At 37.2% G+C, this 25,643-nt stretch overlaps 1 protein-coding gene across 1 annotated transcript in view; it reads right to left on the bottom strand.

Annotated features, from left to right (window-relative positions):
- Redic1 (regulator of DNA class I crossover intermediates 1) overlaps nucleotides 1-25,643 on the bottom strand; it is a 49,239-nt gene that overhangs the window by 10,125 nt on the left and 13,471 nt on the right. Inside the window, exons 2-10 of the mRNA XM_075962396.1 lie at nucleotides 22,219-22,258; nucleotides 19,377-19,515; nucleotides 15,812-15,944; nucleotides 15,214-15,262; nucleotides 13,849-14,025; nucleotides 9,022-9,137; nucleotides 6,205-6,731; nucleotides 4,942-5,011; nucleotides 2,994-3,054 (exon numbers count right to left, since the gene is read on the bottom strand). Of these exons, the coding sequence (XP_075818511.1) occupies nucleotides 2,994-3,054; nucleotides 4,942-5,011; nucleotides 6,205-6,731; nucleotides 9,022-9,137; nucleotides 13,849-14,025; nucleotides 15,214-15,262; nucleotides 15,812-15,944; nucleotides 19,377-19,515; nucleotides 22,219-22,258 (1,312 nt within the window). The remainder of the gene's footprint in view (nucleotides 1-2,993; nucleotides 3,055-4,941; nucleotides 5,012-6,204; nucleotides 6,732-9,021; nucleotides 9,138-13,848; nucleotides 14,026-15,213; nucleotides 15,263-15,811; nucleotides 15,945-19,376; nucleotides 19,516-22,218; nucleotides 22,259-25,643) is intronic.

Genomic DNA, 25,643 nt, shown 5'->3' with positions numbered 1-25,643 from the left:
AGAATTTAATTTCTAGACATGAGCAGAAGTAACATGCAGTATTCCTAATGCAAAACCAGTAAAATCTCAAGCATGTTCCACTCAATGTACACTAAAGACCACTCAGAACAAAAGTCCCCAACAACAGCAAGACTTGAACAACAAAATATAGATTAAGCAGAAGAAAATGACCCAAAAATAACTCTAGGAAAATGCTTGGGGTCCTTAAAGAGGAAATGAAAAATTTCCTCATAGAAATGGAGGAAAAGACAAACAAAAATCGGAAGAAATAAACAAATCTCTTAAAGAAAGCCAAGAAAAAGAAATCAAACAGATGAAAGAAACAATTCAAGACTTGAAAACCAAAATAGAGACAATAAAGAAAACACAAATTGAGGGAATTCTGGAAATAAAAAATATGGGGAAAAGATCAAGAACCACAAATGCAAGCATAAGCAGCAGAATACAAGAGATAGAAGAGAGAATCTCAAGCACTGGAGATACAATAAGAGGAAATAGACTCATTGGTCAAAGAAAACATTAAATCTAACAAAAGCTTAACACAAAATATCCAGGAAATATGGGACACCATGAAAAGACCAAACCAAAGAATAATAAGGATAGAAGAAGAAGTCTAATTCAAAAGCACAAAAAAATATATTCAACATAAGCATAGAAGAAAACGTTCTCAACCTAAAGAAAGATATGCCTATGAAGACACAAGAAGCTTACAGAACACTAAATAGACCGAATCAAAAAATGTCCCCTCACCACAAAAATATCAAAACACTAAACATACAGAATAAAGAATGAAAATTAAGAGCTGCAAAGGAAAAAGGCCAACTAACACGTAAAGGCAGACCTATCAGAATGACACCAGACTTCTCAATGGAAACAATGAAAGCCAGGCGATCCTGGTAAAGCATTATGGACACATTAAGAGACCACAGATGCCAGACCAGACTGCTATACCCATCAAAACTTTCAATCACTGTAGACAAGACAAAACAAGATATTCCACGACAGAATCAGATTTAACCAACAACTAGCCATAAACTCATCTCTACATGAAGTACTAGAATGAAAACTCCAACCCAAGGAAGTTAGCTACATCCATGAAAACACAGACAATAGATAATCTAACAGCACCAAATTCCAAAGAAACTAAAAACACGCAAATTAACATCATCAGCAATGAAAACTAAAATAACAGGAGCTAACAATCACTGGTCATCAATATCCCTTAATATAAACAAACTCAACTTACCTATAAAAAGACACAGGTTAACAGATTGGATATGAAAACAGAATCCATCTTTCTGTTGCATACAAAAAGTACACCTCAACCTCAAAGACAGACATTGCCTCAGAGTAAAGGGCTGAAAAACAATTTTTCCAATCCAATGGACCTAAGAAACAAGGTGGTGGAGCTATCCTAATATCTAACAAAATAGACTTCAAACTAAATTCAATCAAAAGAGACAAAGAAGGACATTTCATATTAATTAAGAGGAAATCTCAATACTGAACAAATACAAGAGTACCCTCATATGTAAAGGATACACTACTAAAGTTTAAATTACACATTAATCTCCTAATAATGGGAGACTTCAACCCTCCACTCTCACCACTGGACAGGTCTATCAGACAGAAAATTAAAGAGAAATGTTGTGGGACAATGGTCTGTACCCTGCCACTTGTATTTTAAATAAATGCTGACTGTCCAGTAGCCAGGCAGGAAGTATAGGCAGGGCAACCAGGCAGGAAGTAGAGGTGGGACAATGAGAACAGGAGAATCCTGGGAAGAGTCAGTCTTCGGTCATCACCTAAATGGAGAGGAAACCAGACACAGAGCAAGCAAAATGTGACTGCCTTGCCAAAAAAGGTAGTAAGCCATGTGGCTGACACAGACAAGTTTTATGGGCTAATATAAGTTATAAGAGTTAATAAGAAGCCTAGCTAATAGATCAGGTTTATAATTAAAGTAGACCTTTGTATATTTCTTTGGAGCTGAATGGCTGCAGAACCACACAAGTCAGAAACCTTTCAACAGAGAAATAAGAGAACTAACACATGTTATGACTTAAACGGAACTAACCAACATCTATAGAACATTCCATCCAAACATGAAAAGAATATATCATTTTCTCAGTACCTTATGGAACCTTCTCAAAAACTGACAACATACTAGGTAACAAAGAAAACCTCAACAGATACAAAAAATTGTAATAACCCCATGTGTCTTATGCCTTTGTTAGGGTTACTATTACTGTGATGAAACAGCAAGACCAAAGCAACCTGAGGAAAGGGTTTGTGTGTGTGTGTGTGTGTGTGTGTGTGTGTGTGTGTGGGTGGGTGGGTTTTTTTTTTTTGGCTTATGCTTCCACATCACTGTTCATTATCAAATAAAGTAAGGACAGGAACTCAATCAGGGTAGGCAGGAGCTGATGCAGAGGCCATGGACTGGTACTGCTTACTGACTTCTTCATCATGGCTTGCTCAGCCTCTGTTCTTATAAAATTTAGCACCACCAATCCAGGGATGGGACCACCCACCATGGGCTGGTCCCTCCCCTATCAATCATACTTAAGAAAATGCTCTATAGCTGGATCTTATTGAGACATTTTATCAATTGAGGCTCCCTCCTCTCAGATGACTCTTAACTTGTTTCAATTTGACATAAAAATAGGAGCACACTTACTGAGGAAAACTTGTATAGTTAAGAGTATCAAATTACGTAAGCTAATGGTTCAGTTCCTGACTCAGTTGCAAACCCAAAGCATTTTTTAAATAAAATCTTATAGTGCAGTAGGAACTATTTTAAATGTGTCTAGATTAATTTGTCTCAAATGAATAACATTATTTTCTAACTTTAGGCCATAACTTTTCTAGTATAAGAGAACATGAGTATACATAAAAATAAATTTACAAATAAAAGATATCTTAAGTCAAGGTAACCTAAGTGTTATGTATGACACCACAAACTAAAAAGACAATGTGACAATAAACTTTACCTCATTACGGTCAAAATCACATGACTGCTTATGATGTAATTCGTTCAAAGGAGCATCACCCCTAGGAATTAATAAAAAATGTATTAAAGCATATTTCCTCTGACAGTTATTATTCTAAGTTTTAGTTTCAAATCAGAATTATGTGAAAAGCTTCTTAAAAGTATGATTGACAAGTACTATGCCAAACTATTCATTTAATATGTATGTTAAATGTCTATATTTTCTATGTACCTGCATATTGTATATGTACACAAGTGTGTGTACAAGCATGTGTGTGCACATGCAAATCAGAATAATGTGGGAATCTTCTTAAAAATATGGATTTGAGAGTACTATGTCAAAATACTCATTTATTTTAGTGTGTAGGTTAAATGTCTATATTTTCTATTTACTTGCATATTTGTGTATGAACATAAGTATTGTGCACAGCATGTGCATGCACAGGTGGATGCCAGAGTTCAACCTCAAGTGTTGTCCTTAAGGAGGCATCAGTGGGGAAAGCCAGCAATCCATAGGCCCCGGAGATCCTCCTGTGGTCCTCACTCCTCAGTGCTGGGATTAGCAGCGTGCACCAATGCACCTGGCTCTTTTACATAGTGCAGGAATCAAACTCAGGTCCTAGTGTTTGTGCACCGAATCATACTGAGTCAAATTCCCAGCCCCGAGACATCTATATTATAACAATTGCTCCAAGGAATCTAAATCTACGCTCAAGATTCAGAATCAGGTTCTTGTTTTCTTTTTCTGTTTTGTTATTGCTCTTTTGAAACATAGTGCCATGCATCCTAAGTCACTTTTTAAAAGCTGAATTTAAAACTCGAAGTCAAACAAAATGTTTTACTCATAAACTTCCAGATATTTGAGAAACAAGGAATTTAATTTCTCAATTTTAGAACTACATTATGTACCTGAGTTTTAATTAATAAATCCACTTCCATTAAAATGGCATGTTTTATTTCTTCTATCAATGGATACTTTAAAGATTTCCATAAGCCAGGAAGTAGTGACACACACTTTTAATCCCAGCACTTAGGGGGCAGATGTAGGCAGATCTCTATGAGTTCGAGGCCAGCCTGGTCTACAAAGTGAGTTCCAGAACAGCTCTCTGTGACACAGAGAAAACCTGTCTCAACCCCAACCCCCAAAAAAGATTTCCATAAGAAATCACTTTTACAATAAAAATGTGAATAAGTAAATTTTAACTCATAAAGATCTGACTAAATTATTATTACTAAGAAAAATAGGACTACTCAGGAACTATGAGCTAAAATAATGTTTCCCTCATTATCTATAATTTTGTAGGAAAGCCAGCAAGGGTATCCTCAAAACTCAAAGGAATAAACCATGTTTGTTGATCCAATTAAAACCCTTAAGACACAAAATATGTTTTATATCACCAAAAGTAGAAAGCTAGATCTGGTAATACATCGTTGTTTCCATGTAACAAAAGCATAAGAATGATGAAATAAGGGACAGCAACCCTCAGCGTATCTATTCTGACACATACGGAGACTGTGGGAGGGGAATGCTAGCATGCAAGGATGTAGAACACAAACTGTTGCATAGTGGAGATAGTCTTGTTTATACTGCCTCACTGAATTCTCATACTCCATGCTGATTCTATACTAAACAAGCAACAAGTGAGACAATATGTTGTTTGTGCTAATAAGTATTCTACCCATGTGATACGTCTTTCTCTGTTATTCAATGAATTGCTATTTAGAAGATATATGGTGGATAGTCAACACTAAATGATCAGTTAAGGTCTTAGAGGCCGGAAACTGTGAACACCATAGGCTTAAGAAGTTGCTATTACACATAGTTAAAATAAAAAAGTAAGACTTCTTTGAGACTAGTTTGCTCACCACCCAACAAAACCATTATCATCTCATGTTCTGTTTGCTCATTTGAATACATTTATTATACTAGATCTTAAGTCAAAACTTACATAGAGCACATTGGGTATTCCCAGGTATTTCTCTGCACTGCTTTTTCTTGGTTATTACTTTCAATTTTTCCTTCAAAGAAAAAACTGAATTACATTTAGCAACATTTATTTTCATTTTTAGTTCAAAGCATATTAGAAGGATGCACAGAGGGAAATTGGTGGTCCATAATATAATACTGTAACATGAGTCCCAAAGAAAATCACACAGAGGTCTCCATAAGATTATAAACTGATTGGCCCATTAGCTCAGGCTTCTTATTAACTCTTGTAACTTATATCAACCCATTATTCTTATCTATGTTAGCCACATGGCTCGGTACCTTTTTTCAGCGGGGCAGGTCACATCTTGCTTCTTAGGTGGTTGAGGCAGGACTCCCGAGGGAGCTTCCTTCTTCCCAGAATACTACTGTTCTCATTTTCCTGCCTCTACTTCCTGTCTGGCTACTGGCTAATCAGCATTTATTTAAAATGTAATTGACAAAATACAGATAATTCTTCCACACCATAATACAATAAAACATTCTAATTGTGACTTTATGCACCTCTAAGCATATTAAATATACTGTATATACATAATTGTACACACACACACACACACACACACACACACACACACACACACACATATATATATATATATATAATGTACTTTACATTTATCCCCTGGTATCTGATAGGAATTGATTCTAAACCTTCCCCACTACTCATTATCCCCACAGCCACTGAAATCCCTTGAAACACCAGTATCTTGCATTAAATGGCTCAATCTGCTGAGATAATGTATATACTCTCATATTCTTTATATAATCTCCAGGTGACTTAGACTATCTGATACAATGGAATGCTCTTTATGGAAAGTTGTTTGTTTGTGTGTGTGTGTGTGTATGTGTGTGCGCACACGCGTGCACACATGCATATGCATTCACATATGCAGTGTGTGGGTGGGGAAGTCAGAGAACAATGCTCAGGAGTTGGTTCTCTCCTTTGACCTTGGGATCTAGGATTAAACTCAGGTCAGGAATAAGCCATCTCGCCAACTCTGAGGATGATGTTAGTAAATAGCATAAATACTCTACTGGTTATGGAATAATGATAAAAACGTCTGTCTGTATGTGTTCAGCCAAGACATCTTAGATTTTATATAGTTAGTTGAATCTAAAAATATAGAACATTTGGATATGGAGAGCCAACTATATGTATATAATTAAATGAAACATGATAATACATATTTATACAGAGAGAAACTAAATGTGCAATACCAACCTTTTCTTCCACAGCTGGTTAGGTGACAGTCTTTCTCAAAAGAGCTTCTAAATTCATTGATTTCACTATCGCTGTACTCCTTCTGGTAGGGCTTCGTTGCCCGACATGTTCCTAAGTAACTTGTACTAAGTGGAGGACTATGAGAAGCTGTCCGAGGAACTGTCAAATCCCCGTTCATGCACCCACCAGTGTAATGGCGTCCATCAGAAAAATCTACACAGGAGTCACTCAAACTACCAGAGCCACACCTGTGGAAGGCTGACATTCTCCCCGGCTGATCTCTGCTTAGTAAATTGATCATATTGGGACTCACAAAGGAGTCCATGTCATGATTGGATGATGGATGACTCTGAGTTGGCGGGATCACATGTTCTAAAAAATTAGAGAATGCTTTCCCATCATTCCTCCAAATCTGTTGCACCACTGTTTTTTCCATAGCAAAGTCTGGTTGTCTTCGTTCACACAGGCTTCCACAATCTTCACCCATGAACACAGATCTTTTAGTAAGGAAAGCACCAGTTTCTGGACTTTGGAATAAATAGAATCGTATTTAGCAGGAAAGGTTTGATCATTTTCATTTACAAACACTAGCTTAAATTGAAAACTAACAAGAGTTTACTGAATAATGACTAGCATTTTTCCAAATGCATTTTAAATTTACTATTTAAAAATACAAATAATAATATTTTAGTGGAAATTTATTTAATATATTCTAATAATAAACTTGAAAATAATTTAAACATGGTTCTGTATTTCAATGTGAAATTTAGTGCACAGTTTTATTTATTGTTATATTAGTGAAAAAATAACGTGATACTCAATAGTCTGATTTCTACAGTACAGTCTAGCAAATAACCTAGTGTACCACTGTCTGCTGCTACTGTTAGTCAAGCAGAGAAAAAAGTCTGAAGACTAGAGGGAGGGAGGAAGCTATCTCATGTAAAAATATTTTTTAAAGAGTTATAAAAACATTATCAAAGATATATTCCAATTTAATAATTGGGATAGTTACAAAGTTCTCAATGAAGAAAAGCCAGAAAAGTTTTCTACCATTATAAATGGGGGAATAACCATAGAACATGTCATAAGTTATAAAGCACACTATATGTTGAAATCGTATTTTATAATTTATTCCCAGCACTATAAAGGAAGAGTTACTAAGACATGTATAAAACAGAAGCAGGCACTCCCAAAAGACCTGTAATATAGTAAGGAAGGGAAAACAAAGATCACAGAACTGTTATCCTGGAGTCCAAGGCTAATGTGATAAACAAAGTGTCTTCTACCCTAAGAAAATCATTAAGGGGCATCATCTAATGTGGGGGACCTCTTCAACAAACATTTCTGGGAAATTCAGTGTCTACTTGCAGAAGATTAAAACTTCAATGCTACTTCCCAGCTTCTATAAAAATCAACTCACAACTGAACAAAGAACATATTAGAGAATATGCCAAGATACTAGCAATGGTTTTCTGGGCATTGCCATAAAGCACAGGAAACACAATAAATATTGACAAATGGTTTGTAGAAACTAAACAATAAAGAGAGTGTAGAGATAACCTACAGGATGTGAGGAAATATTTTCCCATTATTAATCTGTTAGAATCCTCCCTAAAGTCCACATAACCAAATTTTAAAATGAGAAATTAGGCTTGAGAAAAGTCTCAGCAGTTAAGACAATGGCTGTCCAGACCCGAGTTTGATTTCTAGCACTTTGGTGGCTCACAGCCATCTATAACTGTCTTCCCAAGTGATCCAACATCCTCTTCTGGCCTCCTTCTGGCACCAGGCACACATGTAGGGCACAGACATACATGCAGACACACATTTATGCACACTGGATGAGATAATTTTTAAAAACTTTTTAAATGAGCAAATTATTTAAATAGATGCTTCTCAAAAGCAAAAATATGACTAAAATATATGAGAACACACACTCAGCATGATTAACCCTCAGGGAAATGCAAAGTGAGGCCTCAATGAGATACCATCCATGCCAGTTACAATGGCTACTTCTAAAAAAGAAAGTATAAACAAAAAATAAACAAACGCTGACCAGGAGATAAGCCGGAATTCTTACACATGTATGGAAATATAAACTAAAAATAGCATTGCCACTATAAAAGAACAGCATGAAGGTCCCGCAATGCTGCAAATGTAGCAGATGATCAAGCCAATTTTCTCCTTGGTATCTCTTCAAAGAAATGAAATCAGCATACCCACAGTGCAGCTGCACAGCCACATATATATTGTAGCACTGTTCACTACATGAAGACATGAAATCAGGCTGCATGCCCATCAGCAGATGGATAGTTTAAAAATGCAGGATATCTTTCTAGAGTAGTATTTAGCATTAAAAAGGATGAAATCCTGTTGGTTATATCAAAATGGATAAAACTAGAAAAGATTTTGTTACGTGACAAACCCAGAAGGAGAAGGGAAAATATTCTTTCTCATATATAAATATAGAAATATTCTTTCTCATATGTCGATGCTATAAAACTATACTTTAGACTAGAAGAATGATTCCTAAAAGCTGGGAGAGACGCGGACTGCAATGAGTGGGAGGGAGAGGCTGGAACTGATATGTCCACACAATATTCACGTACAGAACTAGCACCCTGAAACTTGCTAGTATACACGGTATGTTAGTGTTTAAAAGGACAAAATTAAACTAACAAAAGGATGTGTTTCATTATAATGGTCTTTTTCTAGAATAGTACTTATATCTTCAACTAAAAATATTTATGTCCTTCTAAGAGCAAAGTACTGATGCAGAGCCCAGCACTCTGTCCTTTCCTTCCACATTCTACTCACCCGTTTATTCTCTCAGATGATTCTCCAAACTCTGCTCTTTTCTGAGATGAACTGAAAATATCTTGATGCTTATTTAATTTGTAAAATAAGGAATCAGAAAAATCTCCGTTACTGAACTAAAAAAGGGAAGAAAATAACAAAACAATATGTACATGTTTATAATTTAAATTGTATTTACCTGTTTGCAGATAATTGCTAACTAATGTGTAATTATAACATGTATAGTCAAGAAGATGAATACTTAAGTATGTATCATATAATGTTTTGTTTTCTATTCTACAAAGTAAATAATAGAATATAGAGTTTAAGCTGTATAAACAAAATTTTGTCTCTAAGATATAGGTGGATTCTCAAGGTGAATTCTCTCAGCCCTCCTTCTCATCCCTCTGTGGTCAGTTGACAATACCAAGAAACACTCTCTACCTGGGACCTCAGATGGCCAACCTGGCTGGGACTCAGGTAGTTGATTTTGACTTCGACTCTCCATCTGATCTCCCATTCCAATCTCTCCAATCTCATTCCTAGCCTTGTAGCAATTGCTTTCAGGTGCCTCTCCTCCTACCTCAGCTTCATTCATTGTAGACGCCAACTCCTGGTCCAGACACAGAGTCCCCCTAGCTCTTTCATTTTTGTTTCTCTACATGACTTCGCTGCAGCCTACTTTCCAGATCCCCTTGGTAAAACCATCACACCTTCACTTCTCTGGGGACCCATCTTTGACAGCATTCTCTCGGTTCTTCCCATATCCGCACTCAGCCTTTTCTCCTAGCCCATTTCTATTCCTCTCTGCCACTCGCTGACCTGCAGGAGCACTCTCTCCAGACAACAACAGTCAACACATATTCCTAATATCCAGAAAAGGTAACAGAAACCATGGAGCAGAAAAAACACACATCACCCCATAACAAGACCAGGTAACGACACCTAGGAAAACCTCTGTTCTCCCAGCTCTAGCTGCCTGGACACCTGTACAAAAAAAAAAAAAAACACTAAAGACAATATGTCATCTCCAGATCCCAGTAAGCTTTCTATAGTAAGTCCTGAGAAATGCAATACAGCTGAAGCCCAAGAAAAGAGCTTCAAAATGGCAAGTATGAATATGTTCAAGGATGAATAAATAAATGACTTAAGACCATAAAACCATATACAAACAATGAATGAAATGTTGGGAACAAGACATCAAAGTAGAAACAGAAACACTAAATAAAACCCAAACTTGCATAAAACTGAAAATGGGAATTTAGGAATCTAAAGAAAAACATCACAGGTAAGCTTCATCAGCAGAGTACGAGACATGGGAAAGCAGCACTGAGGAAAAGGGAGAAGAAATGGATCTCAGTTAAAGAAAACTTTGAATCTGAAAAAAATCCAGGCACAAAACACCCAAGAAAAATGGAAGACTGAAAATACCAAACATATGAATAAAAAGAATAGAGGAAAAAGATCCCCAGGTCAAAGGCACAAAAAATATTTTCAACAAAATCATAAAAGAAATTTTTTCTAACCTAAAGAAGGAGGTGCCTATCAAGGTACAGGAAGCAAACAGAACATAAAGTAGTACCAGAAAAAAAAAACTCTCCATAACACATAATAATCATAACACTAAATGTATGGAGCAAAGAAAGAATATTAAAAGCTATGAAAAAACAATGTAACATATAATGTCAGATCCATTAGAATAACATCTGACTTCTCAATAGAGACTCTAAAGCCAGAAGGGCCTGAATAACTAGTTCTAGGAACCACACTGATCAGTCCAGAACAGTATTCTCAGCAAAACCATCGATCACAATAGATGAAGAAGAACATTCCTAATTATTTTATTCCAGAATTAAAAACATAATGAAAACAAAGTTAAGTAGTATCTACTATGTACCAATACATCTCTACAGAAGGCAGTAAAGAAAAACTTCAATCTGAAGAGGTTAACTACACTCAAGAAAACACAAGGACTAAAAACTCCCAAACCACTAAATCAAAACAGGGAAATTCACACTAAACCAACAAAATAATCATAATCGATAAGCACAGGTCATTGATAATTCTGAATATTAAAGATTTCCTTCTCTATGATAATTCTGAATATTAAAGATTTCCTTCTCTAATATAAAAACACATCCTAAAAGATTGGATTAGAAAACATCTTTAGGTACATCCAAGAAACACATCACGAAGGGTAGAAAATACTTCAGGGTAAGAGGACTGAGAAAGATATTCCAAGCAAATGGACCCAAGAGAAGTAAGCAGATACAGCCATTTTAATATCTGAAAAAAATAAACTTCAACTCAAAAATAATCAGAAGAGATAGGGAAGAACACTACATACTCATAAAAAAAAAAGGTAACATCTATACACCAAATATGAGGGCATCCAAGTTCACACACACACACACACACACACACACACACAAAATCATCCACTACAGGCTAAATTACATATTGACCCTTATATATTGATGATAGTAGGAGACTTGAATACCACACTCTTGCAAATAGGTCATTCAGATAAAACTAAACACATGACTTAGAAAATATTAGACTTAGAAGGTCATTAAATCATATTAGACTTAGAAAGTCATTAAATCATAACAAAAGATTCTCAGTACCTCATGAAACTTTCTCCAAAACTGACCACATACTTGGACATAAGTCTCAACAGATATAAGAAAATTGAAACAAAACAACCTGTTTTGATAACAGAGCATCATGGATTAAAGTTGAATATCAACAGCAAAAACAACAGAAAGTATACAAACTCATGGAAACTAAAAAACTCATTAATGAATGAAAACTATATCAAGACAGAAATTAAGAAAGAAATTAAAAACTTTCTAGAATTAAATAAAATTAATTAATTAAATGAAAATAAAATCACAACATACCCAAACTTACAGGACACACAATGAAGGCAAGTTCATAGCACAAAGTTCTTAAATTAAAAAGAAATAAACAGAGTGAAATCGTGTTATCAACTTAACAACACACCTGAAAGCTTTAGAATAAAAAGAAGAAATAACGCTTAAAAGGAATAAATGGCAAGAAGTAATCAAACTCAGGGCTGAAGTCAATAGGAGAAACAGAACAAACAATACAAAGAATCAATGAAATGATGAATTGGTTCTTTGAGAAAAATCAGTAAGATTGGTAAACCCCTAGCCAAATTAATCAAAAAATAGAGAGAGAAGATTAAATTAATAAAATTGGAGACATCACTACAGACACCAAATAAATCTAGAGAATTCTAAGGACATACTCTGTGCTCCATCAAACTGGAAAGCCTAAAAAAATAAAACAATAAATTCCTTAATATATTCACTCTAACAAAATTAAACCAAGATCAGATCATCGATCTATACATACTGATAAAGCCTGAATAATAAAGAACTGTTGGAGGTATCACCCTTTCTCATTTCAAGCTGTACAACAGTATGGTGCTGGCATAAAAAGAGACATGTTGATCAATGAAATTGAATCGGAGACCCAGACAGAAGCCCACACACATATAGGTACCTGTTTTTGTTTTGTTTTATAAAAATGTCAAAAAAATACATGCTGGAGAAAAGACATCTTCAACAAATGATGCTGGTCAATCGGGATGACTACATTTAGTAGAATAGAAATGGATCCATATTTCGATCAAGGACCTCAACATAAGGACAGATAACACTGAATCTGATACTAGAGAAAGTGTGAAATAGTTTTGAACTCATTGACAAAGGAAGGAATTTCTGAAGAGGACACCGAAAACACAGGCACTAAGAACAACCAATAATGGGACCTCAGGAAACTGAGAAGCTTCTGTATGACAAAGGACACCATTACCTGGAATAATGCCAGGCTACAGAATAGGAAAAGAGATTTTTACAATTACTCGTCTGATAAAAGGTTAATATCTAAAATGTATAAAGAACTCAAAAAATTGGACATCAAGAAAAATATAACCCAATTAAAAAGGGGTACAGAACTAAACAGAGTTTGCAAAAGATGAGACACAAATCACTGAGAAACATTTAAAGAAATGTTCAACATCTTTAGTCATCAAAGAAATAAAAATCAAAACATCTTATACTAGTCAGAATTGCCAGATTAATAAAACAAAGGATAGCTAAGGCTGGTAAGGGTGTAGGAAAAGGGGAACACATATTCATTGCTACTGGGAATACAAACTAGTACAGCCACTATGGAAATCAGTGAGGTGGTTCCTCAGAAAGGTGGGAATAGATCTATCTCAAGATCCAGCTATACCACCCTTGGGCATATACCCTAAGACTGTACATCCTTCCACAGGGACACTTACTCATCCATGCTCATTGCTGTGTTGTTGATAATAACCATAAATTAGAAATAACATCATTTAGCTGATGAACAGATAAAGAAAATGTGGTACATTTACACAATGGAATACTATTTGACTCTTTACAAACATGAAATATAAAATTCACAGGTTAATGGATGAAGCTAGAAAAACATCCTGAATAAGATACCCCAGATACACAAAAAAATATTTTATGTATTATTTTATTATGTGGATGTCAGAGTTTAAGACTTTGATAGGAATGCTATAATCCATATAACCACAGAGTTAGGTGTAAAGTAAGGGACTGTGGGGAGAGGAGGATCTCACAAGGAAAGGAAAATGGAGTGCATAGTTAAAGAGAGACTGGAGAGACCTGAATGGGAGGTTAAAATGAGGAGGGGGGATGGGCATAAGGTGAAATATTATCCTTCATTTATCACCATAAATTTGAAACCCATCTAAGTCAAATTTATGAAAAGGAGAACCTGTTATGGAAATATGACATCAAAGAAGTAATAATCCCAATGTACCTGCTCATTTTGCTTTATTTCAGATGCAAATTTCCAAGGATTTGGTGCTGTCCTTGGGGTGGAGTTTTGGTTTGGAATATGTTTGTTAGATGGTAATTCCACTGGAAGAGAGGGTGGAATACAACTGTAGTTTTCTGGTTTTTTGAACATTCTGTATGAGTTCATGTTTTGTGATGACTGTAGGAAAAGAAAAAGCAAGATCACAAAAAGTACAGAAACTAGAAGTCAAAATAATAGAACTAAAATTAGGAGAAAAGGGGCATGACTCCAAAAGGGGAAGTCCTATGGAAAGGCAGGTCATTGGTACTTCAGAGGAGTCATGGAGGTCAGTGTCTACTTCAGAATGCCTCCCTCTGCTTTCCCGATCTGCCTTCTTCTCTCAAGCTCCTTTCCTGAATGTCACTTCTAATGGCATAAAATCTTAGTTTCTCTAACCCATAAATCAGATGACAGGATGTCCAAGATATTTTATTACTATCATCAGCTTCCACTGCCTTTCTGATCTAGTTTAAACCTGACAATTCAAAGATAAAGAAGAATAATTAATATAGCATTGGGCGTTAAATAGAATTGCAAGTTTTAACCAACCTGTGTACTTTCTAATTCATTATGATTTTGTTTGCAAAAAATGTTATGCTTTTAAAAATTACCTTGTGATAAACATGAATTCTTAACATCATATAAATATAAATTGATAGAAATAATATTTTCATTACATTTGAACAAATGAACTGATCAGTAAATGTGTGAACATAACGAAAGACTCCCTCAGTGAGAGGTGGAGAAGACTCTATCAGTAAACTGCTTGCTAGGCAAGTATAAGGACCAAGTTTGACTCCCCAAAACCTACATGTCAATGCACATTTGCAATTCCAGTGATGGAGAGGGAAGAAGCAGGCCAATTCTTAGGGCTCACTAGACTTGCTGGCCAGTTAGTATGACTGAATCAACCAGCTCTAGTTGCAGAGAGACCTTGTCTCAAAAAAGAAGTTGGAGAGTGAGTGACCTCTGATCTCCCATGCACACATACATATGCAACTACCTACTCACCAATGAACACACACACAAATAAATACTTAAAAATAATCTCTATATAAATTGTGCTTTGTAACTAATTCTTTGATAACTAGAAGACCCAAGTGTGAAGTATACAAGGCCAACCACATTTCTATTGCTCCAAGGAAACTTAATAATCAGAGTATTCCTTAGGAGTAAATTTCCTATATGTGAAAACTGCAAAAGGAATCACTCAGAAACTATAAAATAGTTAAAGGCTAACTAATTTTGCCTAGTATTTTAACAGTAAGATCATCTAAGGGCTGGGAACAATTGTTAAAACAACTTACAATTTTCTTTAAAACTCACCTGACCTGGGTCAGTTCCTTCTGTGCGACATAATCTTTGATAGGGTACACTAAAGAAAACAAAAAAAAATCAAGCACCCACAAAATATATCTTCTGTATATTAAAGTTTCTCAGTGTCTACACAAGCACTCAACATAGAAAACTCTATGTAAATTATGTAAAAGTAAGTTTTAAGGAAAATATATTAAACTAGGATAGACATTTTCTTTACTTTTTTAAAAAAACATACTTACTGTATTTCAATCATTGGTGGTTTTGCCTGTGTGTTATGTCTGTATGAAGGTGTTGGATCCCCTGGAACTGGAGTTATAGACAGTTGTGAGCTGTCATGTGGGTGATAGGAATTGAACCCAGGTTCTCTGGAAGAGCAACTAGTGTTCCCAACCACTGAGCCACATTCCCAGTCCCTGGCATTTTCTAATATAGAAAGTCAAATCACATGCACAAAACTCCATAAACGCATGTCCTAATGATTTTATAATATCATTAGACAAACAAGAACAGGAACTGGAAGGTAATGTCCTTCTCAATTTCCCAGCAAACACACAAGTTGATAGTTAACTTCTCTCAGTTAGTCACTGTCTTAGCTAGCACTTACTTAGTCCCCATGTCATCGATGCACAGTTTGGAAGGTACACAATGAGGTGACATTGGAAGTTCTAACGCATGCTTTCTTAGTGGAATTTTCCAGTCTCTATTCATATTCACATGTGTTGGTCTTTTCATGGTTTCTAGAATAAAAAAAAATGTTAAATAATAACTTTGAAATAGAAGCTTTAAAATCTTTTGCTATATCATTCAATTGATCGTGCATTTGAAAATGTTCTTCTAAAACATGTTCTTTACATGTAATTACAGAAACTGACTGCTAACCACTATTAATGAAATCTAATTTTTCCTCCTGCATTTTAGCCATCTATAAAGGGGCTCTACTAACCCAACACAATGTCCTCTTTCTGATCAATAGACTGTCTCAGACACTGTACAACATCTCCTCACAGCACTCTGTGTTTTCTCTGTTTCAGCACTTTGCACATTTTATTACACTTGATCAACCCTATCACCATCAATAGACTGTAAACTTCTGAGCAATGCTTCTTAACCATGGGTCATTACCCTTTGGGGGTCAGGCGGCCCTTTGGCAGCTGTCTCTTAGACTACTGGAAAGCACAGATATTTACATTATGATTCAAAAGAGTAAAAATTACAGTTACAACTTAGCAATGAAATAACTTTATGATTGGGGTCGCCACAACATGAGGAATTGTATCAAATCGCAGCATTGGGGGCTGTGGCATTATGAAGGTTGAGAACCACTGTTTTAGAGGAAGGAGTCTCATATCATTTTATGAAGTAAGATCACTGTTTTATTTGCTCAGTACCCAGCCCACCTACCAAGTTCTAGTGAGAATGTTCTCTCTTTCTGTACAACAGTTCAGAGGTAGCCATTTGGGCAAAGAAAAATGATTCATAGACTTCTGTCCCTCTGACCCAGTGCAACTGAGCAATTACTGGAGTCCAGCAGTAGCAAAAAGCATCTTCTAGCAGAACTTGAAAATTTGGAATGAAACAACCCATAGTCTTTCTCCTGAGGGAACTGTGCATGAGAAATAGTGGTTTCTTAAGACCAGCTTTTAAATGTTCATGATGAAGACAATCTTCATGAGGTATGGTGATATTTTGTTTGTGCTATAACAAATAGAGCTGCCTGAGGATCAGGGTGTGGAGCTAGCCACTAATTAGTTATAGAGGCCAGGCAACGGTGACACAGGCCTTTAATCTCAACACTCAGGAGACAGAGGCAGATAGATCGCTGTGAGTTCAAGAACACTCTGTGCTACAGTAGATTGATCCAATCTCAAAGAGAAAACAGAGCTAGGCAGTGGTGGCTCACACCTTTAATCCCAGTACTTGGAAGATACATGTGTTTAATCCCAGCACTAGGGAGATGGAGACAGGGAGAGATATGGCTGGGCAGAGAGAAGAATATAGGGCAGAAGGAGATAGGAGCTGACCACACTGAACCTGATAGAAGATAAAGTGGAAAGTAGCCTGCAATACATGGACACAGGAGACCACTTCCTTTGTATAACCCCAATAGCACAGACAATGAGAGCAACAATGAATAAATGGGACCTCCTGAAACTGAGAAGCTTCTGTAAAGCAAAGGACACAGTCAATAAGACAAAAAGGCAACCTACTGAATGGGAGAAGATCTTCACCAACCCCACATCAGACAAAGGTCTGATCTCCAAAATGTATAAAGAACTCAAGAAACTAGACATTAAAATTATAAATAACCCAATTAAAAAAATGGGGTACTGAACTGAACAGAGAATTCTCAACAGAAGAAGTTCGAATGGCCAAAAGATACTTAAGGTCATGCTAAACTTCCTTAGCAATGAGGGAAATGCAAATCAAAACAACTTTGAGATACCATCTTACACCTGTCAGAATGGCTAAAATAAAAAGCACCAATGATAACCTGTGCTGGAGAGGATGTGGAGTAAGGGGAACACTCATCCATTGCTGGTGGGAATGCAAACTTGTGCAACCACTTTGGAAATCAGTATGGCAGTTTCTCAGAAAATTGGGAGTCAACCTACCTCAAGATCCAGCAATACCACTCTTGGGAATATACCAAGAGATGCCCAATCATAATACAAAAGCATTTGTGCAACTATGTTTATAGAAGCATTATTTGTATTAGCCAGAACCTGGAAACAACCTAGATGCCCCTTAATGGAAGAATGGATAAAGAAAGCGTGGCACATATACACATTAGAGTATTACTCAGCAGTAAAACACAATGACATCTTGAATTTTGCATGCAAATGAATGGAAATAGAACATACTATCCTGAGTGAGATAACCCAGACCCAAAAATATGAATATGATATGTACTCACTCATTAGTGGATTCTAGACATAAACAAAGGACATTGAGCCTATAGTTTGAGATCCTAGAGAAGCTAAATAATAAGGTGAACCCAAAGAAAAACACATATAGATCCTCCTGGAAATTGGAAGCAGACAAGATTTCCAGGCAAAAGGTGGGAACATGGGGGTGGGGGGGGGCAGGGGGAAGGGGAGAGGGGGAGAGAAGGGAGAAGGGGAGGATTGGAGAGAGCTTGGGGGAGCGGGATGGTTGAGATGGAGGAAGGGCAGATATAGGAGCAGGGAAGAAGATATTTTAATTAAGGGAGCCATTTTAGTGTTGGCAAGAGATTTGGCTCTATAGGGGTTCCCAAGTGTCCACGGGGATGTCCCCAGCTAGGTCCTTGGGCAGTAGAGGAGAGGGTACCTGAACTGGCCTTGTCCCATAGTCACACTGATAAATATCTTGAGTATCACCATAGAACCTTTGTCTAGCAATGGATGGAGATAGAGACAGAGACCCACATTGGAGCACTGGACTGAGCTCTCAAGGTCCAGTTGAGGAGCAGAAAGAGGGAGAAGATGAGCAAGGAAGTCAGGACGGCAAGGGGTTCATCCACCCACTGAGACGGTGTGAATGATTTAAAGGGAGCTCACCAAGGCCAGCTGGACTGGGACTGAATGAGCATGTGATCAAACTGGACTCTCTGTGGCTGACAATGGGGGCTGACTGAGAAGCCAATGATAATGGCACTGGGATTTGTCTCTACTGCATGTACTGGCTTTTGGGGATCCTAGTCTGTTTGGATGCTCACCTTCCTAGGCCTGGATGGAGGGGGAGGGCCTTGGACTTCCCACAGGGCAGGGTACCCTGCCTTCTCTTAGGACTGGAGGGAAAGAGGGGAGGGTGAGTGGGGAAGTGGGAGGGAAACGGAAGGAGGGGAAGAAGTGGAAATTTTGAATGGTACTATTTATAAAGCAATAAAAATTTAAAAAACTGCTATTCTTTCTGTATAAATTTCCTAAGTAATATGAGATAATAATAACACATTCATTATTTTTTCTCAAGCTAAACTTGAAACTATTTGCCTAAAATTAAAATAAATAGATAAAACAATAAAAGATCTTAATTCAAATATTAGTTAAGCTTATAATTTTAAAAGGTAATAAAGTTTTAAGATAAATTTTCCATATGCTTTGAGTTCTGGAATCTCCAACCAATTAGACAACTTACATTATTATGAATTACCACATGAAGACAAAATTAAAGGCCTTCGAAAGACTTACCAGGTGTTTTCTTCTTGGACGCTATCTGATTTACCATGTACAGGTTAAGAAGGTCTAAACTGGCAGTGGGGTTCTTGACAGGTGGACAAACTCCTAGAGATTTCATTTTTGATTTTAACTTATTCTTTTCAAAGTATTCCTGAAATAATTAAGAATTAAAAATATTAATTTCCCAACATAACAGTTCAAGGCAGAATCATATAAAAAAAAACCCACTGAAGTCACTATGCCACTGACTTCATGTGTCATACTTGTGACACAGCATGGGAACGGAAATCAATAATAATAGCTTGTAGCTTAGCTAAAGACTTTAAATCTTGCAGGTAAAATAACATATTCCCCTATATTTAAGAAAACTCAAAAGATATAGCAAGTGCCTACATAAAGACTAAGAGGGCAGTGAGACAGCACAGAGATCAAAGCCTGAGGACCTGAGTTCTGTGCCCTGACCCTTAGTAAAAGATAGCCAAGTCTTCTTTTGAAAGTTGTTTTTTGACCTCTACAGACATGCTATGATACATGTGCATCCCATCCCCACTTGTACATGCACATATACACACACATGTGTGCACATATACACACACATTAATAATAATAATAAAATTGTACAACCAACTAAGAGGAAAGCAAAAGCTACGTGAGAACGAATTGACAACTAATGCCAATTTAACTCACTGTATCACAACTGCTTAAGGTTGTCCATAAACCAGACTTACGTATATATATATCCAGTTTATATTTCCTTCCTGAATTTCTGAACTATAATTATTCTTCATTCTTTAGTTACATCCTCCACTTACTTAGTTCAAAGACATTTTAATTTTTAAAAAGTATTTATATTTAATTGTGAGGGAGCACATATGTGAGTGAGTATACCCGTGGGGTCCATAAGATTGTTGTGGATCTGCTGGAGCTGGAGTTGCAGGCTGTTGTGGGCCATATGATATGGGTGCCCGAGCCAAATTCAGATCCTATAAGGGAGTTCATGCTCTGAAACACTGAACCACATCTCCAGCCTTCTTTAGCAACATAATGAGCATCACTATTCCGTTTTCATAAAGATTCTAGGTTTCTTGATTTTTCCCTTCACCCCCTCCTCTTCAGACACCATCCCCACTCTTACAGGTTCAATACAGGAAAGAAGACATGCAGTATTTGTCTTTCCAAGTCTAGCTTATTTTCACTTAATTATTTTCAGCTCCACTTCTTCCCTGTAAATGCCATGATTTCATTCTTCTTTATAGCTAAATACACTCCCATGTGTATATTTTCTTTATCCATTCTCCAGATGATTGTGTACATGCAGGCTAGTCCCATTCTGAGCTATCATGAATAGTATAGCTATAAACATGGCTGTGTAAGTGTCTCTGTGATACGGTAATTCAGTGGTTTTCAACCTGTGGGTTGCAACTCCGCTGGACTCACAGGGGTCACCTAAGACCATGGGAAAGCACAGATATTTACATTATGGTTCCTAACAGTAGCAAAATTACAATTAAGAAGTAGCAACAAAAATAATTTTATAGTTATGGGTCACCCCAACATGAGGGACAGTATCAAAGGATTGCAGCATTAGAAAACTTGAAAAGCACTGCATTAAGAGCCCTTTAAATATATCCAAAAATGGTATCATTGGGCCTTGTGGTAGTTCTAGTTTTTTGAGTAACCTTCACACTGAGTTCCATAGTGACTAAACTCCCATCTACTGGCATAAGGGATACTTTTTTCCTGTATCCTGGCAAACATTTGTATTAGTTTTCTTGATGCAAGTCCTTCTGACTGGGATGAGATGAATAGATGTTTCAGTGCTTTTGAGACAGGGTCTCACTCTGTATCTTAGGCTAGCTACAACTCATTATTCATCCCAGCCTGGGCTTTGAATTCATAGCAATCCTGAGCAAACCTTCTGAATACTGACATTGCAAAGATGTGTCTCCAAACCAGCTGAGGTGGAATCTTAAAGTGCTTTGGATTTGTATTTCCCCGATAGTTAAGATTGCTGAACATTGTTTTCAAGAGTCTACTAACCATATATTTCGTCTTTTGAAAACTGTTTATCCAATTCATTATTCCATTCACTGATTGTGTGACATGATTTCTGGTGTTTACTATTTCAGATTTTATCTCCACCAGATGTACAGCTGGCGAGGTTCTCTCCCATTCATTAGTTTTAATTTTTATCTGCTATTATGCCCTTGACATGGTAACAGACTATCTTCAAAACATCTTCCACTAAGTATTTCATAACACAGTGGCATAAGATTATGTACAAATGAATTGTTCAAGCAGAAAAGTTCAAAATGACAAAAAAAATGGAAGAGGTCACATATGCAAGTAGTTACTTAAGTTTTCAGGATATTAAGGCAATATGTCTCAAAATATTATCAATTACAAACAACTTTTAATATTAGATAAAGGCCCTTCACCAAAAAAAAAAATCTTCTTGTAACAGACAGAGATCATTACAGAAAACCACAATCAATCAAAATGCAGAGAGAAAGTGCCCACATGGTGTCCAGCCTCTATTGATACATCTGTATCCAAGTCCCACGGATCATAGCAGAAGAGACAGAAAGATTGTAAGAGCCAGAGGAATGAAAAGTTTGCTTTGAGAGTGTGTCTCCTAGGTCTTCCCACATAGGCATGGATGACCTGGAACTCACTCTGGAGCTCAGACTGGGCTTGAACATGCAGCCATCTTCCGGTGCTTAGCTACAATTATAGCAGTGTGCCACTACGCCTGGCCATGGGGTGAACTGATTAATGACAAGGAGTGATTCAAGAGATTAATGTTACATTTGCTGTGACAGAGCTCTCATCGCCCAAATGACAATGACCTTACCTTCTGCTTTCTTCTTTCTTGCTTTATTAGAACCCTGGTCCTAAAAAGATAAATAGGAAGAAACATACAGTTACTAAAGAAACAGATCACTTCTAATACGATTGGCATTTTTGTTGAAAATCTGAAATTAAAATGTTTCTATTATTTTCTGGAAATATTTTAAAGCATTTATAGTAATATTTCCACATAAAATTCTTAGGAAGTCCAAAATGCAATAAAAACTATTACAATAATTAATAACTTATACAAAATAAATATGAGATAAGCAAAAGGAAAGGAAGGCATTAGAAATACTATATTTCTGAACCATTTCTCATCTGAAAACAAAATTCTTGGTCAACAACTCCAGTTTCCTTTGCTTTTCTTTACATTTCAACATTCTGGTTATATCACTCTGGAACAGATAGAAAACATCTTCAGGTTCTAAGGAACAGTGGAGTGTATTGCTAAAGCAATTCCAATAGAACTAATGTATCAGTTATCTCAGCACTGAGCATTATGACATACACCTGTAATTCCAGCAGTTGGGATGCTGAGGCAGGAATACCAGGCCTTTGAGGTCACTTTATCCTACAGAGTTGTTCAGATGTACTCTGAGCAATACAGCAGGAATATGACTCTAAACACATCGAGGTCTGGAATGTTACACCAGTAGAACACCTGCCTAGCACCCACACAGCATTGCAGAAGGCAGAAGGAAAAAAGAAAGCACTCCCTGCTCTATGTCAATTTAAGTTGCTGTAATAAAATACCACAGTTGGGTGGGTAGTCGAGATTGGTGCACAAAAAAACTCTATCCCAAGGTATGCTACTTTGGAATGATAAGTACTTTGAGGAATGCAATACTCAGGAGAAATGTCTTCCTCTGACCTCTTTATTGCCTTCCTACTATTGCCATCTCTCCCACACAGTGGATCATAGAAAATAGAACCTACTTTATACAGTCAGCCATAAAGTCTAGAATTAAACTTAGAGTTTTATGTAAGAGCTGGCTATCTTTCCCTGATCTCTCTTATTTTATATAGATTGTAGAATTCAGTTTGGAAGGGATCTTGGCTCATACCTGTCAGGAAAGAATGCTACATAGAGAATCTAAAAACAGGCCTTGTGGGTTTCTACTCTCTATCTGTTATTACTAAGTCATTCTTTTCATGGCCAATCACTCATCCTCATGGACGTTGATTCTTCAGCAAGCCTGAATAGGAATGAACACTGTTCCCTGGAATTTTGGTCTTCATTTCTGAAGCGCCCCTAGTCACAGGAAACTGAGTAAAATAAATGTGCTACACTGCTCTCTTCACAGTCTGGCTTATGTACAGGTCTGTGGCGGCTGTGACCTTTATAATGAACAGGAAAGAGAATTTACTTTTCTGCCTAAACTGTAACAACAGAATTTCTCCCAGCTCTAGCAGCTGTACAGACTACAGTCAAAATGTCCAGATCCACACCTACCTAATAGATGCCCATTTTCTAGTTCACAGATGAAGACTTTATGTATTTGGTTACATAGTAAAGGATAGCCTGGATCTCTGGATCGTCTTTTGTAAAAGCCAGAATCATAATCATAAAGGTCCCTGTCTTACAATTTAATCACATACCATAGATCCCAAACCTCCCCACACCATAACCTAAGGGTTAGGAATATTCAAGTCCCAGTCCTAGATGGTGTCAGATATGTAAGACCATTAATTGGGAGGTAGGTGTGTGAGAGGGCCCTACTGAAGCTGAGAACTTTGAACCCTCAATTTTCAAGGGTTTCTCTCACCTGAAGCAGTAGTCTCTCCAGCGACTCAGCAGATAGACTCTCACCCTACTCCCTAAAATATTGCCTTTTCTGCCTTTGACTGGGGAAAATAGTCCTTTGCTGTCAGATAAACCAGAAGTGACTTTTCCTGAAGAAGTTGCCAGGCAAGACAATACTGATGTCCCTCAGAGCTCAGCAATAATTGCCTTTAGACCTAGAACCAGACTGAAGGCTAAGCAGGCTCCTAGAGGGGAGCTAGAAAGTGTAGTCCATGTGCAGGTGCACTACATGACTATAGAGTGCAAGGAGTTCGCTAATTCATTCAAGTAGAGCTTGGAAAATATATGTGGGAATGGATTTTAAGGGTGTGGGATATTGTTAGACAGAACATAAAACTGGATCAGGATGAGTTTATTGATATTGGCCCACTGAAGGGAGATTCTATGTTTTTATATGGAAATACACACATTTAAAAAAGGTCTGAGACAATGGGGATGTTCTATCGGGAACTCACCAAGGCCAGCTGGCCTGGGTCTGAAAAAGCATGGGACAAATCCGGACTAGCTGAACATAGAGGACAATGAGGAATACTGAGAACTCAAGAACAATCGCAGTGGGTTTTTGATCCTACTGCACGTACTGTCTTTGGGGGAGCCTAGGCAGTTTGGATGCTCACCTTAGGAGACCTGGATAGTGGTGGGCGGTCCTTGGGCTTCCCACAGGTCAGGGAACCCTTATTGCTCTTAGAGCAGATGAGGGAGGGTGACTTGATTGGGGGAGGGGGAGGGAAATGGGAGGCGGTTGCGGGGAGGAGGCAGAAATCCTTAATAAATAAATAAATTTAAAAAAAAAGGTCTCAAAAGTTTGTTTGGGTGGTCAGATGAAGCATTTGTCAAAAGGTGGACTACTGAAAAGGAGCTGGAGATGTCTGATACCTCATGGCTTAGTGTTGATGATCTTGGTTTGGGGAAATTGCCATCCAGAGTGGGTACACTGTATAAGACCTAGTTTCCCCAATGGGAAAGCCCAAAAGACATGCCCTTCACTAATCCTATAAGACGCCAAAGGGTGACAGAGACACCTGCACATTTGAAGAGCTTTGTTGTCACCATTTTCTTTGTGTCAAACCTTAGGGTTGAAGATGCTATTGTTCCTTTGGATAGGCTAAATGCAATGGGTTAAACTGAGGTAACGGGCCGAGTAGCACTGAATCACCAGAGCTAAAGTGATCATAGTTATGGTAATAGGCAGCACAGGTAAAGCAATGTTCATAATGACCTGACTGTAACGGTCAGCACAGGCAAAGTGAATTTTACGATGGCCTGACTCATCTGCACCTTTAGTACTGGGTAATCAATCATGGTATTTCCAGAGACGAAATATATTTTTAAAACCCTACTGTGTTTCTGTTATCTATAGAAACAGAAAACTTCCCAAACAACTTAAAGAAAGTCTCCATTTGGATTATAGCAAAAGGGAATCTTGGCCTGTTAACCAATTTCCAGACTGAAGATCTAGAACCCCGTGAGTAAAGGGATGGCCAGGTTCCACTGAGGAAGGACCTTGATAAAATATGTAAGAATTTTATTGTTAGTCTTTCTCTAGTCCTTTCCCAGAAGGACCTAAGGCCTTTTCCAAAGGCAACTGTATACTAGGGAAAAGGAAATAAGCAGACTTTCTA

This window comes from Microtus pennsylvanicus, chromosome 2, assembly GCF_037038515.1.
Source record: "Microtus pennsylvanicus isolate mMicPen1 chromosome 2, mMicPen1.hap1, whole genome shotgun sequence".
NCBI classification, from domain to species: domain Eukaryota; kingdom Metazoa; phylum Chordata; class Mammalia; order Rodentia; family Cricetidae; genus Microtus; species Microtus pennsylvanicus.
Note: the sequence above shows the minus strand (reverse complement) of the source record. Positions and strands in the feature narration are given on the sequence as shown.